General features: G+C 48.5%; 1 protein-coding gene across 1 annotated transcript; it reads left to right on the top strand.

The window, feature by feature from the left end:
• The first annotated feature begins 6,677 nt into the window (after window positions 1-6,677).
• GMFG (glia maturation factor gamma) lies at window positions 6,678-11,474 on the top strand. The gene is made up of 7 exons (XM_029210828.1): window positions 6,678-6,758; window positions 7,143-7,239; window positions 7,337-7,386; window positions 7,840-7,889; window positions 10,506-10,588; window positions 11,067-11,140; window positions 11,314-11,474. Exons 1-7 carry the CDS (start codon window positions 6,756-6,758, stop codon window positions 11,383-11,385), a joined length of 429 nt encoding a protein of 142 aa, XP_029066661.1. The 5' UTR covers window positions 6,678-6,755; the 3' UTR covers window positions 11,386-11,474.
• Window positions 11,475-16,023: the final 4,549 nt, after the last annotated feature.

The raw sequence follows: 16,023 nt of genomic DNA, 5'->3' as shown, positions 1-16,023 counted from the left end.
CTCCTCCCTCACCGACCACCGCCGCCGCCACCGCCGCCGTCGCGCTGCGTCACCGCGCCGTGCGTCACCGCCCCTGGCCCCGCCCCGACGGGACTGCCGCGCGCCGGCATTAGCTGACGCCGCGGAGAGGAACGGTACGCCCGCCAACGGGCTGCGAGGGCAGTCCGAAGGGCGGGAGGTGTGCGCGGAGAAAGGCGGGGTCCCAGCGGAGAAGGGGGCCGCGGGGGTTGAACTAGGCCCACGAGGCCCGCCCCCCGCTCAGTGGGATTGGCCTGCTGCGCGGCTGACGGGCAGTCAGCCCGGCGGGCGGGGAAGGGGCGGGGCGCGCGCGGCGTTGCCACGGGCAACGGGCCCTGCGGAGCCCGGCGGAGCCTGGCGGAGCCTGGGATTGGGCCTCCCGGCCTGCAGGGGACAGTCTCGCGCGTGTCTACCTCAGCGGCCTCGAGCTAAGTCACAATTCCTGATTCTGGCGTTCAAGGCCCGGCTGTGCGCCCCGCCTGCACGCTCCGCTCTAGGCCTGGGCCCTGCCACCACCTGACTGTCTAGGTTGCGAGTAACCGCTCCGGCTGCTGGAGTCTCAGCTTTCCCACCGCAACCGTCTGTGAGCCTGTTGCTTCTTCTCTCAGATAGGAATTGAAAGAGAGGAAGCATTTAAAAGTGCCGGGCAGGGCTTCCCTGGTGGCGCAGTGGTTAAGAATCCGCCTGCCAATGCAGGGGGGCAATGGTTCGAGCCCTGGTCCGGGAGCAGCTAAGCCCGTGTGCCACAACTACTGAGCCTGCGTTCTAGAGTCCACGTGCCACAACTACTGAGCCAGCGTGCTACAACTACTGAAGCCACCACGCCTAGAACCTGTGCTGCACAACAAGAGAAGCCACCGCAGTGAGAAGCCCGCGCCCTGCAACGGAAGACCCAATGCAGGCAAAAATAAATAATTAAATTAAAAAAAATTGTTGATAAAGCGGTGGGTGCAAAGCCTTCACTAAGTGGGAGTTGTTGCTCTGACTGTTGTAACCTATTCATTCCGCACACTGTCCTGGATCAGTGTGAACTAAACAGAGCAGGGCGCTCACTCAGAAGGCTGTCAGGTGACAGAGGCGTGGTTATTAGAGGAAACCAAAGAAAGGCAGTCGGAGTGGAACATAGAGTTCACCGCGGAGTTTGGCCACTTGAGAGAGTTTGGTTTTGTCCCGAGGACGCTGAGGAGCCATGGAAGGGCTTCAAGCCAAGGAGAGTCATTGGGGGTTTGCAAAGACGTCTCTGGCTTTTATATGGAAGATGGATTGGAGGAAATAGAACTGGAGCTGAGAGTCCAGGGAGGCAGCTGGGGTAGGAGAGGGGCGTTTGCACCAGGGTGGGACTGTGGGGAGTGGAGGAGGAGTGGGTGGCAGGGCTGGATGCCCAGGAGGCCCGGGGAACCTGCTCTGGGACTGGGTGGCCGCAGAGGGGTAGGGAGGGAGAAGTTCAAGATGAGGCCCTCTGGCTAGAAGGTTGGGGGGATTGGGGGCTTCCCTGAGAAGGAGACCCAGAGGAGAAGCAGGTTAGGAAGATGCTGAGCCCAGTGTGTGCCACCCAGCATGAGGATTTAGGCGGCTCCACACCCCTGGGGCTGGGGCTTAAGAGAAAAATTGGGGCTGGAAACCAAGATCTGAGGGTGATCAAAGATGGTAATTGAAGCTGTGGGAGTTAGTGACCTAGTGTGCGGTGGGTATGAAGGATGAATGGAGACAAGGACTGGACAGAACCTTGAGAAGAGGAGACGTATAAGGTTTGAGCAAAGGAATTGACACTCTCAACAAAGATTGAGAAGGAACAGCCAGAGAGAGAGAGGAGGAAGAAAACCAGGAAAACATGGCATCTCAGACGCTGTGAGGAAAGGCCATTTTATTAAAAAATTTTTTTAATTAAAAAAATTTTATTTATTTATTTTTGGCTGCGTTGGGTCTTTGTTTCTGCTAGCGGGCTTTCTCTAGTTGTGGCGAGCGCGGGCTACTCTTCGTTGCAGGGTGCGGACTTCTCATTGCAGTGGCTTCTCTTGTGGAGCACGGGCTCTAGGTTCGCAGGCTTCAGTAGTTGTGGCACAAGGGCTCAGTAGTTGTGGCTTGCGGGCTGTAGAGCGCAGGCTCAGTAGTTGTGGCACATGGGCTTAGTTGCTCCGCAGCATGTGGGAATCTTCCCGGACCAGGGTTCGAACCCGTGTCCCCTGCGTTGGCAGGTGGATTCTTAACCACGGCGCCACCAGGGAAGCCTGGAAAGGCCACTTTAAAACAGAGTGGGGGGGGGGGGATATCACAAACCCTAAGCATTACCCCCTCCATTTAAGCAACAACTTTCACACCATATAGAATGGTTGTGCTCTAAGGATGCTGGTTCATTTATTCATTCAATAAGACTTCTTGAGTACCTAAAATGTGCCAGGCACTACCCGAAGTGCTAAAAATTCAGCAATGAACGAGGCAGGCAAAAATCCCTCTCTTCATGAGGCTTACCTTCTAGTTGGGGGGGACAGAAACAAATAAATACAATGTAACTTGGTAATAAGTTCTATGGAGAAAACTTATAAGGGGATTGAGAGATGGTGCTGGCACTGTTTTAGATGGGGAAAAGCACCTTTGATCAGGTGACATTTGAACAGAAATCTGAAGGAGTGAAGGGGTGAACCATGAAGGAAGGAGGGTTCCAGAAAGAGGAGCCAGCAAGTGCAAAAGCCCGGTGACAGGATCATTCACAGGACCAAAAAGGGGCTAGTGTGGGTGGAGAGGAGTGAGCAAAGAGGAGAGTATTGAAAGACAAGGTCCAAGAAGTAATGGAGGAGGGGTCATGGCAGGTGATTTAGAGTTTTTAAGGCCACTATAAGGACTTTTGCTTTCACCCAAATAATAGTGGAGCCATGAGAGGGTTTTTGAGAGGGCAGGCATGTCATCTGGCTTGGTTTTCTTTTTTTTTTTTGGCCACGCCATGCAGCATGCGGGATCTTAGTTCCCCTGACCAGGGATCGAACCTGTGACCCCGCAGTGGAAGCACAGAGTCCTAACCACTGGACAGCCAGGGAATTCCTGGCTTGGGTTGTTTTAGGATGTCTCTGACGGTCCTATGAAGAACAGAGTGTTGAGAGGGGGGCAGGAGCAGAGAAACAGTGAGGAGGATGCTGTGAGATTTCAGGCAGAAGAATATGGGCTGTGGAGGGGAGCAGTGGACCAGTTCTGGTTATATTTTGAAGTTCAGAGCTGACAATTTCTGAGGTATGTTGTCAGAGGAAACAGACGGGTCAAGGATGACTCTTAAGACATGCAGATGGATATATCACACTGGCATTTGGATATAAGAGCCTAGAGTTCAGGGGGAGGCCCAGCTGGAGAAATAATTAAGGTATCCCCTTTGAAAACCAAGAAGCTGTTGCTATCAGGAAGACAGGAAGATGGATGGAAAAGAGAAGGGGACCAAGGACTGACCCCTGGGACACCTGACTGTTAAAAGGAGGCTGACATATGATCCTGCAATCACACTTCTAAGCACATATCTAGAGAAAACTATAATTCGAGAAGATACATGCACTGCGATGTTCCTTGCAGCACTGTTTACAATAGCCAAGACATGGAAACAACCTAAATGTCCATCGACGAATGGATGGACCTAGAGATTATCATACTAAGTCAGAAAGAGTAAGACAAATATCATATGTTATCACTTATATGAGGAATCTAAAATGTGACACAAATGAACTTATCTACGAAGCAGAAACAGACTCGCAGACATAGAGAACAGACTTGTGGTTGGAGGGTGTGGGAGAGGGATGGATTGGGAGTTTGGGGGTAGCAGATGCAAACTATTATACATAGAATGGATAAACAACAAGTTCCTACTGTATAGCACAGGGAACTATATTCAATATCCTGTGATAAACCAAAATGGAAAAGAATATGTAAAAAAATTATGTACGTGTATAACGGAATCACTTTGCTGTACAGCAGAAATTAACACAACATTGTAAATCAACTATACTTCAATAAAATTAAAAAAAAAAAAGAAGGTCTGGGGCTTCCCTGGTGGCGCAGTGGTTGAGAGTCCGCCTGCCAATGCAGGGGACACGGGTTCGTGCTCCAGTCCGGGAAGATCCCACATGCTGCGGAGCGGCTGGACCCGTGAGCCATGGCCACTGAGCCTGCGCGTCCGGAGCCTGTGCTCCGCAGCGGGAGAGGTCACAGCAGTGAGAGGCCCGCGTACCGCAAAAAAAAAAAAAAAAAAGAAGGTCTGAGCAGGCACAGCCAGAAGAGCCAGAGAAAAACCAGACCAGGGTGGTGTCCTGGAAGCCAAGTGAAGAAAGTGTTTTGGGCATGGGGAGTGATGGATGGTGTCAGATGTGGCTGACAGGGCACAGCAGATGAAGACTGAGAATTGACCATTAGGTCCAGCACCACAGATGTCCTTGGTGGCCCCGACAAGTGTATGTCATTGGAGAGAGACAGGAGTGAGTCTGCTGGGAGAGAGTTGAAGAGTGAATTGGGAAGAGAAATTGGAGGCAGTGAGTGTAGACAGTTCTTTCAAGAAGTCTTGCTGAAAAGGGAAGGAAATGAATGGGCAGTGGCTTGACGGGAGACAGGGTTTTTAGTTTTTAAGATGGAAGACATAACACGGCGTGTACGCTGAGGGAAAGATCCAGTAGAGGTGAAGACATTGATGATGCAGGGAGGAGAGCAGCTGCAGCAATGCCCTTGAGGAGGTGAGAGAGGGTGGGATCTGCCCACTGCTATGGAGGGAAGTCAGTACAGTGGGCCAGACATCGTGGGGCTGGATCCTTTAACAATTCTCTATTGTTTGCTTATATTTTCTCATGGAAATGCACAGGTTTCTGATCAATTACTTCCCTTTTATTTCTCCTTTATATGACAATTAGGACATTATATTGATTTGGGGGAGAACTTATGTGTATAACTATGTTGCGTTATCTAGGAATTTCATTTCAGGATGGGAACTGGGGGGGTGGGCAATACAAAATGCTCTTAATAAAAAAGGAGGTATTGGTCTGATAGGATGGAACACCATTGTTGTAGCGCCATTATAAGGCCCATGAGGTTGAATAATTGCAGGAAAAAATTCATCATTACTTGGGTCCTGTGGAGTCTTCTCTCTATTCTCCATTTCCCCATCAACCTAATAAGCGGCAGTTTGACCAGCAAACATCTCTAAGTTCCCCCTTTCAGCTCTGGAATTAAAATATTCCAGATTGGGTGGGTGGGAATCCAGGAAGGCTTCCTGGAGGAGGGGCTAAAGAGCTCATTATTCCATTATCAAAAAATCTACAGATAATAAATGCTAGAGAGGGTGTGGAAAAGGGAACCCTCCTACACTGTTGGTGGGAATGTAAATTGGTACAACCATTATGGAGAACAGTATGGAGGTTCCTTAAAAAACTAAATATAGAACTACCATATGATCCAGCAATCCCTGCGCATATATCCAAAGAAAAACATAATTCAAAAAGATACATGCACCCCAGGGACTTCCCTGGTGGTGCAGTGGTTAAGAATTCGCTTGCCAATGCAAGGGACACAGGTTTGAGCCCTGGTCTGGGAAGATCCCACATGCCACAGAGCAACTAAGACTGTGTGCCACAACTACTGAGCCCACGTGCCACAACTACTGAAGCCCACGTGCCTAGAGCCTGTGCTCTGCAACAAGAGAAGCCACCGCAGTGAGAAGCCCATGCACTGCAATGAAGAGTAACCCCCACTTGCCCCAATTAGAGAAAGCCCGTGCACAGCAATGAAGACCCAACGCAGCCTAAAATAAATAAATTTATTTAAAAAAAAGATACATGCACCCCAATGTTCATTGCAGCACTATTTACAATAGCCAAGTCATTGAAGCAACCTCATGTCCATTGACAGACAAGTGGGTAAAGAAGATGTGGTACATACATACAATGGAATATTACTCAGCCATAAAAAAGAACAAAATAATGTCATTTGCAGCAACATGGATGGACCTACAGATTGTCATACTGAGTGAAGTAAGTCAGACAGAGAAAGACAAATATATGTCACTTATAGGTGGAATCTAAAAAAAATGGTACAAATGACCTTATTTACAAAACAGAAATAGAGTCACAGATGTAGAAAACAAACTTAGGGTTACCAGTGAGCAAAAGGAGGGGAAGGGATAAACTGGGAAATTGGGATTGACATATATACACTACTATACATAAAATAGATAAGTAATAAGGATCTACTGTAAAGCACAGGGAACTCTATTCAATACTCTGTAATGACCTATACGGGAAAAGAATCTAAAATAGAGTGGATATATGTATATGTATAACTGATTCACTTTGCTATACACCTGAAACTAACACAACATTGTAAATCAACTATATTCCAATAAAAATTAAAAAAATAATAAAGCTCATCATTACCTACTGTGTATTGAGTGTGTCCACCATGCTGGGAGATATGTGAAACTATTTTATCCTCATAACAGTCCTGAATCAGAGGCGTGAAGTTACTTAGCTAGGGCCACACAGTAAGGCAGCATTCGAACCTGGTCTGGGTGACTGCAAAGCCTGGGAGGTCCCAGCAGATGAGGGGAAGGAAAGAGGGGGAGGAGTCATCTGTGACAGTTGTCCCAGAATGGGCATAAACAGGATGTGGTGTTAGATGAAACCTTTCCCCTACCCCACACCCTGCCCCCTGTAGCCCTGGTCCCCACCCCTAGAGGACAGCGGAACCCAGAAAAGAAGAGGCCTGTGGACAGAAAAGTCATGGTTGGGGCCAGGGTCGTATGGAAAGGGCTAGGGGCTGGAGTGGGGCTGGGGCTAGGAGGACACCAGGGTGAAGGTCAGGCTGTGGAAGGGAGGTCAAGGCTGGGGGAAAAGAGACTGTGGTTCCGGGTTTAGCCCAGGCAAGCAGATCCCTGGGCCACCCTGGGCGTTGCCCAAGGGCACCTGCTGAGAGGGCTCGAGTCCAGCCCCTGCTCTGCAAAGGGGCAGCATCTGCCCTGAGGGATAGGAGCCTTTTCCTAATGTTCACAAAGGCAATCTATGGGCTATTGGGTCTTCCTCTTCATTAGTAGATGGAGAAACTGAGGTTTGGGGAAGGGGGCAGGGTTGAGGCCAGGCGACTCAGCTCTTGCTGGGCTCCTCTGACAGTCTGACTCCCTGGTGGTGTGCGAGGTGGACCCAGAGCTAAAGGAAAAGCTGAGGAAATTTCGCTTCCGAAAAGAGACGGACAATGCGGCCATAATAAGTGAGTGTCATCTTCCCTCCTGGAGGGATGGGGTATGGGGACAAGCGTGGGGGCAGATGGGAGGGGCCTCTAACCCCCATGTGCCCTCCCTCCTCAGTGAAGGTGGACAAAGACCGGCAGATGGTGGTGCTGGAGGAAGAATTTCAGGTGAGGGGATCGGGGGATGGGACCTCCAAGAAGGGCAGGGTGGGACTGGGAGACCCAAGCGACTGTGACTGATGCTAAGAGCCTGGCATGGGGGGCCAGAAAGACCCGGAGGTCAAGTCCCAACTTAGCTGTGACCCTAGGCGAGAGACTTCACCTGTATGGGTCTCTCTTTCCTCATCTGTGAAATGGTGATAGCAGTCCCTACCTCTTAGGGTTGTCTGTGGATTCAATGATTTAATCCTTGTAGTGGGTTTAGAAGAAAAGTGTCTTAACACCTCTGGGCTTCAGTTTGCTCATCTGTAAAATGGGGATAACAATAAGACCAACCCCTCTGGGATTTGGGAGAGGTCAATGAGTTAATCCATGTATGTGTATTTCTTGGACCAGTGCCTTGGCACACAGTAAGTGTTCATTTAATGGCAGTCTTTTTTTTTTCTCTCCCCTCATCCCCAGAATATTTCTCCAGAGGAACTAAAAATGGAGTTGCCAGAGAGACAGCCCAGGTATGCTGGGGGAAGGAAGGGGACGGTCAGGCCATGGGGAGAGGGGTGATGATAGGGATACAGACTGAGGGACTGTTTGGGTTCCAGTCCTATTCATGGGCTCGGGATCTATGTCTTTGAAGTCAAATGTTCCTGTCCTAGGACTTTTGGTTTGTTTACCAAAATTTTACTGCAGAATTTTACACTAATAGTCATATGTAATGTTAGAGTTTGCTTTTTTTTTTGTACAAACCATGTCAGGTTTTGGTCTCAACATTGCACTTGCTTCATTTAAAAAAAAAGTTAAAATTTCCTTATTTTTCAATACTTGGGAATACTTTGAGTAGCAAAGGATTTATTTGACCTTTAATGATTGGGGAGAATCCTGTGTGAAGCCAGAGGAGCCTGGTGCTTTTGTGTGTGGAGGAGCTTTTTGACACTTCTGTGAAAACTGGTCTCTTTAGATTTTTCATCTCAACTGATATTTGGGTGCCCTACAACTCTGAGCCTCAATCCCAGGCTCTAGATCTCAGCCAGGACCAGCATCCTGGGCGTCTGACAAGTGCAGTCACACAGGGCCCCGTACCCAGAAGGGAGCCTTGAATGCAGGGCTTGATGCTCTACGACTGCCTGCTGTCTTGAAATTCTTTATAGTTATATCTTTGAATCTGTGTTTTGTGTGAAGTGTGATGGAACAATGGAGCATGTGCTGGGGGCTTGGAGCCTCCCTCAGCTCATTTCTCCAGCCTGGATGGGTTCTCAGCTACCCATTCCCTGCATTGCCCAGCAATGGCTGCTGCCCTCTGTCCTAGGCAGGGGACCTGATTACAGGTTCAGGGAGTGTCAGGGTCAGGGTCGGTACTCACCCCCTGCATGACAAGTTCCAGGGTGTGCCTTTGAGCATTTCCACTCCCTCTGTGAGTGTCCCCATGCCCAAGAGAGAGTGATTTTAAATAGGAAATTTTAAAAGATCAATCTGGAGAGAGACTGCAGAAGAAAGGAAAAAGCCTTTCTCCTGTGTTTATAACAAGGGGCCCTGCATTTTCATTTTGTGCTGGGCTTGGGGAATTATGTAGCTGGCTGTAGTCTCAGCCCCTGATTCTAGTCCTCTGTATAGTAAAACATAGTGGTTGAGCACTTATACTCTACCAGCCAACTTCCTGGGTTCAAATCTATCCATAGAAACTTGGGCAAGTGACTTCACCTCTCTGGGCCTCAATTTTTCCATCTGTAGTATGGGGATAATAATAGTACCTACATCATAGGGTTGTTGTGAATCAAATAAGCACTTATTTATTTATTTATTTTCACCGCACCACTCGGCACGTGAGATCTTAGTTCCCTGACCAGGGATGGAACCTGCGCCCCTGCAGTGGAAGGGCAGAGTCTTAACCACTGGACCGCCAGGGAAGTCCCTAAGCCATTTTTTCTTAAAAAATTTTTTTATTGAGATATATTTGACATATTATATTAGTTTCAGGTGTACAACATAATGATTTGATATTTGTATATACTGTATTACAAACTGTTCACCACCATAATCTAGTTAACATCTGTCATCATACATAGTTTAAAAAAATTTTTTTCTTACAATGAGGACTTTTAATATCTACTCTTTTAGCAACTTTCAAATATACAATACTGCACTGTTAACTATACTTACCATGTTGTACGTCATATCCCTAGGACTTATTTAAAATAAATAATGGGAAATAAAATAACTGGAAATTTTTGCGTTTTGACTCCCTTCACCCATTTCACCCACCCCCACCTTCGGCAACCACTAATCTGTTCTCTGTATTTATGAACTTGGTGGCTTGTTTCTTTGTTTTTATTTTTTAAATTCCACATATAAGTGAGATCATGAGACATTTATCCTTCTCTGACTTATTTCACTTAGCGTAATGCCCTCAACATCCATCCATTTTGCATATGGCAAGATTTCGTTCTTTTTTATGGCTGAATAGTATTCCATTTGTGTGTGTGTGTGTGTGTGTGTGTGTGTGTGTGTGTGTGTGTGTATACTGCATCTTCTTTATCCATTCATCCATCAACGGACACTTAGGTTTTTTCCATATCTTGGCTATTATAAATAATGCTGCAATAAACATGGGGGTGCATACATCTTTTCGAATTATTGTTTTCATTTTCTTTGATAAATACCCAGCAGTGGAATTGCTGAATCACATGGTAGTTCTATTTAGCATTTACTATTATTATTATTATTTTAATTATTAAAAAGACTTTTACTTTTGAAATTATTATAGATTCACAGAGAGTGGCAAATATAGTACCCCTTATCCAGTTTCCCCCAATGGTTACATCTTACCTAACTATAGTGCAGTATCAAAACTGGGAAACTGACATTTATACACTGTATGTATAGTTCTATGTTATCTTTTTTTAAAAAAATTAATTAATTAATTAATTTTAATACAGCAGGTTCCTATTAGTTATCCATTTTTATTATTATTTTTAAAATCATTTATTGTGTTTGAGGCCAGTACCCTGCGTCTCAGTTGTTAACCCTAGGTTCTCAGACTCAGTCAAGATTTCAAGGTTGTGGTCTCAGGTAATGGGCACTGGGCTTGGGCTCCAGGCCAAGTCCTGAGTTTGGATTCCCTCTTGCTGCTGTAGGTTCGTGGTCTACAGCTACAAGTACACGCACGCCGATGGCCGAGTGTCCTACCCCTTGTGTTTCATCTTCTCCAGCCCTGTGGGTGAGACACAGCTCTACTCATCCTGAGAAAGTGGTCTTAGATTCTGTGTGAGGGTGTGTAAGTGTGTGTGTTTGAGTGCAAGTGTGTGTGCATGCCTGTGACTGGTGATTGTGTGACTGTGTGCATGTGTGTAGGTGCCTGTGTGAGAGTGTGGTGTGTGTGGTGTGAGTCCTGAGAGGGCATTGGGTGGAGGTGGAGGCACAGAGCCCCCATCCTCCTTAGTCCTGAGGCGTATAAGCAAACTCAATTCTTCCTTTTACCTAGAAACCCCTGTCTGGCCCCAAACCATCTCCAGGGACCCTAAAATAACTTCAAGCCCCCGAACAAACCTGGGGACTCTGACTATAGCCTCCAGGGACCTCCTTAGAATTGTTCCTGGGACTCTTAGAAAACTCCAGGGTCTGCAGGACATTACTAGGGCCTTAGAGAACACTCTGGCTTCCCCCAGTTATGCTTCCTCCTTCTCTTTTCCACACAGGCTGCAAGCCTGAACAACAGATGATGTACGCAGGAAGCAAGAACAGGCTGGTGCAGACGGCAGAGCTCACAAAGGTCTGGGCCTGGGGCTGAGGCTCCCGAGTGTGAGAGGGAGAGTCTGGACTCCTGGTCTGAGGCAGGAAGGGGCTGGGGATCTGGGTTCCTGGGTCTGAAGGAGGAGGGGATCAGGACCCTCACTGTTTTCGGTTCCTGAGTGGATTATAATACTGAGCCCTCTCTCTGCTCAGGTGTTTGAAATCCGCACCACTGATGACCTCACAGAGGCCTGGCTCCAGGAGAAGTTGTCTTTCTTTCGCTGACCTCTGGACGGGGGACCTGAACTCAGGCCCCCTAGGACCTGAACATCTGAGACCTTAAAGAAATTAAAATGCAAGAACTCAGAGACCCTCAGTTCTGGCTCAGTTTCTGTTCCTCACTGTGGGCTGTAGGTGGCAGTCCTGCAGTACCAGCCTTAGGCCAGTAGAGGGCAGGCAGATCCAGTGGACGCCTGCTGAGGCCTGGGAGTAAAGGAGGATTCAGTACCTGTTCCTCTGAAAGAAAGGGAGGGGCCTGCAGGATTTCCTAGGGAGAAATGAGGGAGGCCTGGTCTCCTAGAGGGATTGGGGGGATATCTGAATCTGTGGAGGGGCCACTCCCAAGGGGGACAAGGACACCTGCGTCCCTGAGAGTAAAGAAGGCAGAGTGCCTCTCTCCCCACCTCTCACCTTCCCACCCTAGCAGGCATTAGCTTGTACCTATGCTAATTTTCTCAGTAAGCCCCCAGGCAGGAAGATTTTAAAGGCAGAAAAGTTGTTGAAGTTGCTATAAAAGTGAAATATAACAGCTTCAGGGGCTGGGGAGTTGCTGGGGGTGGGTGGTTCGTGCAGTTGGGTAGGCCTGAGGGCCCAGGTCTGGGAAAGATTAAAAGGATCCAGGACTCTCAGTGGACCCCCGAGGAGTATGAGGTTGAGGAGGCAGGAAAGGGACACTGCCTGCCCCTGTCTGGAGATTCTTCTTTCTTTCTCTGTCATCTCTGGGTATTTGACTCTCTCAGGCTTTCTGTTTCTGAGGGACATTCATTGAGCACCCACAGTGTACCAGGCTCTGAGGATTCTGAGATGGGCAGGTTTTCACAGAGTTGAATCACTGTCTCTCTCTGCCTCTCCTCCAGGTCTCTGATTGTTCCTCTCTCTGTCCCTAGATTCAGGGACCTGGGAACTCCCTCCTCCCACCCTTTTCCAGGTTCCCAGTTGAGAGGTGGCTGTTGCCATGGTAACAATGACAGAGTGACCTTGGGCCCTGGCTGCCCCTCCCCCGGCCCTGTCATTCCTGGGGGAGGGTCCACAAGCCCAGCTCCAACCCTTCCCCTTCCTTCCCAGCCTTAACATGTCCTCATCACCCCACTCTGTCCCATCCCTTGCCCCTTGTCCCCAGTCAGGACAAGCCCTTTGCATGAGGGATTCAGGATAGAATCGCTCTACTCTGGACTGTAGAGAGATCCCCACTGCCCTCAGTTTTCTGTGGGGAGAGGGTTGGGTTGAGCGCCTCTCCTCTCTTTCACCCATGCTGGTGCCCCTATCCCATTTCTCTTGCTAGGGATGTCTCTACACATCCCTCTGCACAGCCTCAGTTCCTGAAGGCTAGAGATGAGGAGATAGGACGGGTCATTCAATGAAGAGGTCAGCAACTCCTGGTCTGCAGGGATCAGAGAGGCAAAAGGACTTGTCCAAGGTCATGAACTTACATGATCAAATAGATAATAATAGCCAACTCTTTGATTGAGGGCTTCCTATGTGCCAGGTACTTCTATAAGCACTTTACAGGTATTAACTAATTTAATTCCTACAGTAACCCGTGAAGAAGGTACCAGTTTTATCTCCAATTTACAAATGAAGAAACTGAGGCACAGAAGTCAAAAATAGTTGCTCAAAGCCACACAGCTAGTGCTCTGTACAGTTAGAACTTTAACCCAAAGCTATCCTGTGGTCCACGGCCACTCCCTCTCGTAGGCAGGGGATTCAGGGAACCCGCTCCTCTTTCTCTACCTCCTCTTTCTCCTCCCACTACCCCCCCACACCACGGTTGAACTGTCTGCCTCCAGGTTCATGATTGCAAACGATCCAATCAGAAAGAGGCATGTGCAAGGACTTGCCCAATCAGGAGCAAGGAGTTTGGAAAGCAGGGACCAATCAGAGAGGGTGACTCTGAGGGGCAGTCCAATGCAGAGTAGGTTTGAGTAGAGGGCTTGTGGAGGGACCAATCAAGGAGGTCAGAACAGAATACCGCTATACAATGCAAAGTGGGCTCAATGGGGCGTTGCTTTTGGTTTGGGGCCAGGCCTTTGAGGGGCGGTACAAACTGGGAGCCACCTCCTCTCTTTCCACCAACCTCCCCGCTAGGTTCCCACAAATCCAGGCTCCCTAGGCTTTTCCTGGGGCACTTCTCCCTGCTAACCTTGAATGTGAGCAGGGCTTATGTTGAACAGGTGAAGACTGGACGTTAGGTCGGAGCTGAGAATGGGGTACCCAAGCTAGGCCTGAAGGGCCAGTGCCTAGGCTGAAAGCTTGACGCTTTTGGAGTGGAGCCTAAGGTGGAGGGGTGGGGCTTAGGTGGGGGCAGGGCCCAGGCTGAAGAAGTATGAATGTTATAAATTTTAGGGTGGTGACTAAGGTAAAGGGGTGGGGCTTGGGCTGTGAGGGTGAGACCTAGGCTTGAGGGGTGTTATTTAAAGTATTTATTTATTTATTTATTTTTGGCTGCCTCGGGTCTTAGTTGCGGCATGCGGAATCTTTCCTTGCGGGGGGTGGTGCGTGGGCTTCTCTCTAGTTGTGGCCCGTGGGCTCTGGCCGCGTGGGCTCTGTAGTTGTGGCACATGGGCTCTCTAGTTGTGGCGTGTGGGCTTAGTTGCCCCGCAGCATGTGAGATCTTAGTTCCCCGACCAGGGATAGAACCCGTGTCCCGGGCATTTGAAGGGGGATTCTTAACCACTGGCCCACCAGAGATGTCCCGAGGGGTGTTATTTATTTAGGTCAGATAGGGCAGAGATTTTGCTGTGGGGTGGGGCCTTAGAGACAGAGGGTGGAGCCTATGCTTGGGGGCAGGGCCTAAGTTGTAGAAGAATTAGATTGGATCTCTATTAGCTGGTCTAGGTCAGGAATTAGGGCCCCAGGGAATTAATCATACTACCAGCTTCCACCTGTTGCCCTGTTTTTCAGGCCGTCTCACATTCCCTGACCTCATGGGGCATTCCCCTGCCTCTGGGGTATATCCTTCCCCTTGCAGGGACCCCAGGCTGGGAGATCCTGTGTACTCCTGAGTGTGGGCTCTCCAGTGAGTCTGCAGCAGATCTAGCTTCCAGACCCTCTCTTAAGAGGAGCTCAAGAACACATGTTTACCGAGCACCTACTGGGTGCCAATTACTATTCTGGACACTGGAGAAAATTGGTGCCCATGCCACCTCCCTCAGGTGGCTTACATTTCAATGACTAGACAATAAGCAATAAACAAATAAGTAAACAATAAATAGGTAAACAACAAGCAAACAAGAGTATTAGTAAGAGTGATAGGGCTATGAAGGAAATAAAATGAGGTGATGGGATGATAAAAATGGTGGGACCCATCTGAGTTTTGTTTTTTTTTTTGCCGCCTCTTTAGTCTTTAGAAGAGTCCTCTGGTTTTTTCCCCACCAACATTTATCATGAAGAATTTCAAACATACAGCAAAGTTGAAATAATTTTACAGTGAACACCCATATATCCATCACCTAGATTCTACCATTAACTTTTCCTTTTGGCTGCGCCATGTGCCATGTGGGATCTTAGTTCCCTGACCGGGGATTGAACCTGTGCCCCCTGCATTGGAAGCTTGGAGTCTTAACCACTGGACTGGCAGGGAATTCCCTACCATTAACGTTTTGACTGTACTTGCTTTATCACATAGCCATCCATCTATCCATCCATTAATCCATTTTTATTTTTAAAGTATTTCAAAGTAATCTGCAGACATCAGGAGAATTGGTGGTGGTGGGGATGTAAATTGGTCATGGGAAAGAGATCTCTGAAGAGATTACATTTGAATTAAGAATTGAATGAAAAGATGGGATCAGCCATGGAAGGGGAAAACAGTGCAAAGGCCAAGGGGCTGGAATTGAGGTGGTATGTTGGAGGAAGAGAAAATTCATTATTGAGGCTAAAAGACAAGCGTGGTCAGGGATGATGTCAAGAGGTGGGCAGGGGCCAGAGCTCACAGGGCCAGATATGCTCTGTGAGTGAGGCTGTCTCTGCCTGGGCTCAGGCTCTTTGTTTCTCCATCTCTGTATACCTTTGTCTCTCTTATTATTAACTTCTCACCGCCCCGCCCCCTTCCACTCCTGTCCATCCCAGGCCTGCCCTCACCCTCTTTCCCCTTCGCCTCCACCTTGTTCTGACATTTACCATCTGTGTGACCTTAGGCAAGTGACTAAACCTCTCTGTGGCTCAATTTTCTTCATCTGTAAAATGGGGATAATAATGCGACTTCCTCATCTGGCTGCTGTGAAGAGTGAATGGAGTCATATATGTGAAGCCCTTAGATCCACGCCTGGTACATAGTAGTGTTTGACACGTGTCCACTTTTGCTGTTGCTGTTATTATTCTCCCACATCTGTCCTCCCAGCCCTGGTCCTCCACATCCTGGCAGGGAGCACCAAATACCAGGGTGAGAGGTGGGGATGGTGCCTGGGTGGTGGTGGTAATGGTGATGGTGATGGTGAAATCTAAAGACTAGGGGGTGGGAGGTGGGATTGTGAGTGTCCCCAGGGGCATCTAATGGTTGTGAGTGGTTCACTGGAGCTTCACTAGAGGGAGGTTCACTAGAGGGAAGCTCTGCAGAGATGCCCTTGATCTGGGGGGCAGGGCAAGCTCCATGTGATGATGTGCCTAGGAAGAATTTAGGGAAGGGGTTTAGGGGAAGACCTTGGA

Source organism: Monodon monoceros, unplaced genomic scaffold (assembly GCF_005190385.1).
Source record: "Monodon monoceros isolate NGI ecotype Baffin Bay Population unplaced genomic scaffold, NGI_Narwhal_1 Super_Scaffold_10, whole genome shotgun sequence".
Classification (NCBI taxonomy): Eukaryota; Metazoa; Chordata; class Mammalia; order Artiodactyla; family Monodontidae; genus Monodon; species Monodon monoceros.
This window is presented reverse-complemented; position numbering and strand designations above follow the sequence as displayed.

Coding starts and splice junctions, on each gene's coding strand:
- GMFG (XM_029210828.1), top strand. Junction 7,240..7,336: donor GGACAATGCGGCCATAATAA/GTGAGTGTCATC, acceptor CTCCCTCCTCAG/TGAAGGTGGACAAAGACCGG. Junction 10,589..11,066: donor CATCTTCTCCAGCCCTGTGG/GTGAGACACAGC, acceptor TTTTCCACACAG/GCTGCAAGCCTGAACAACAG.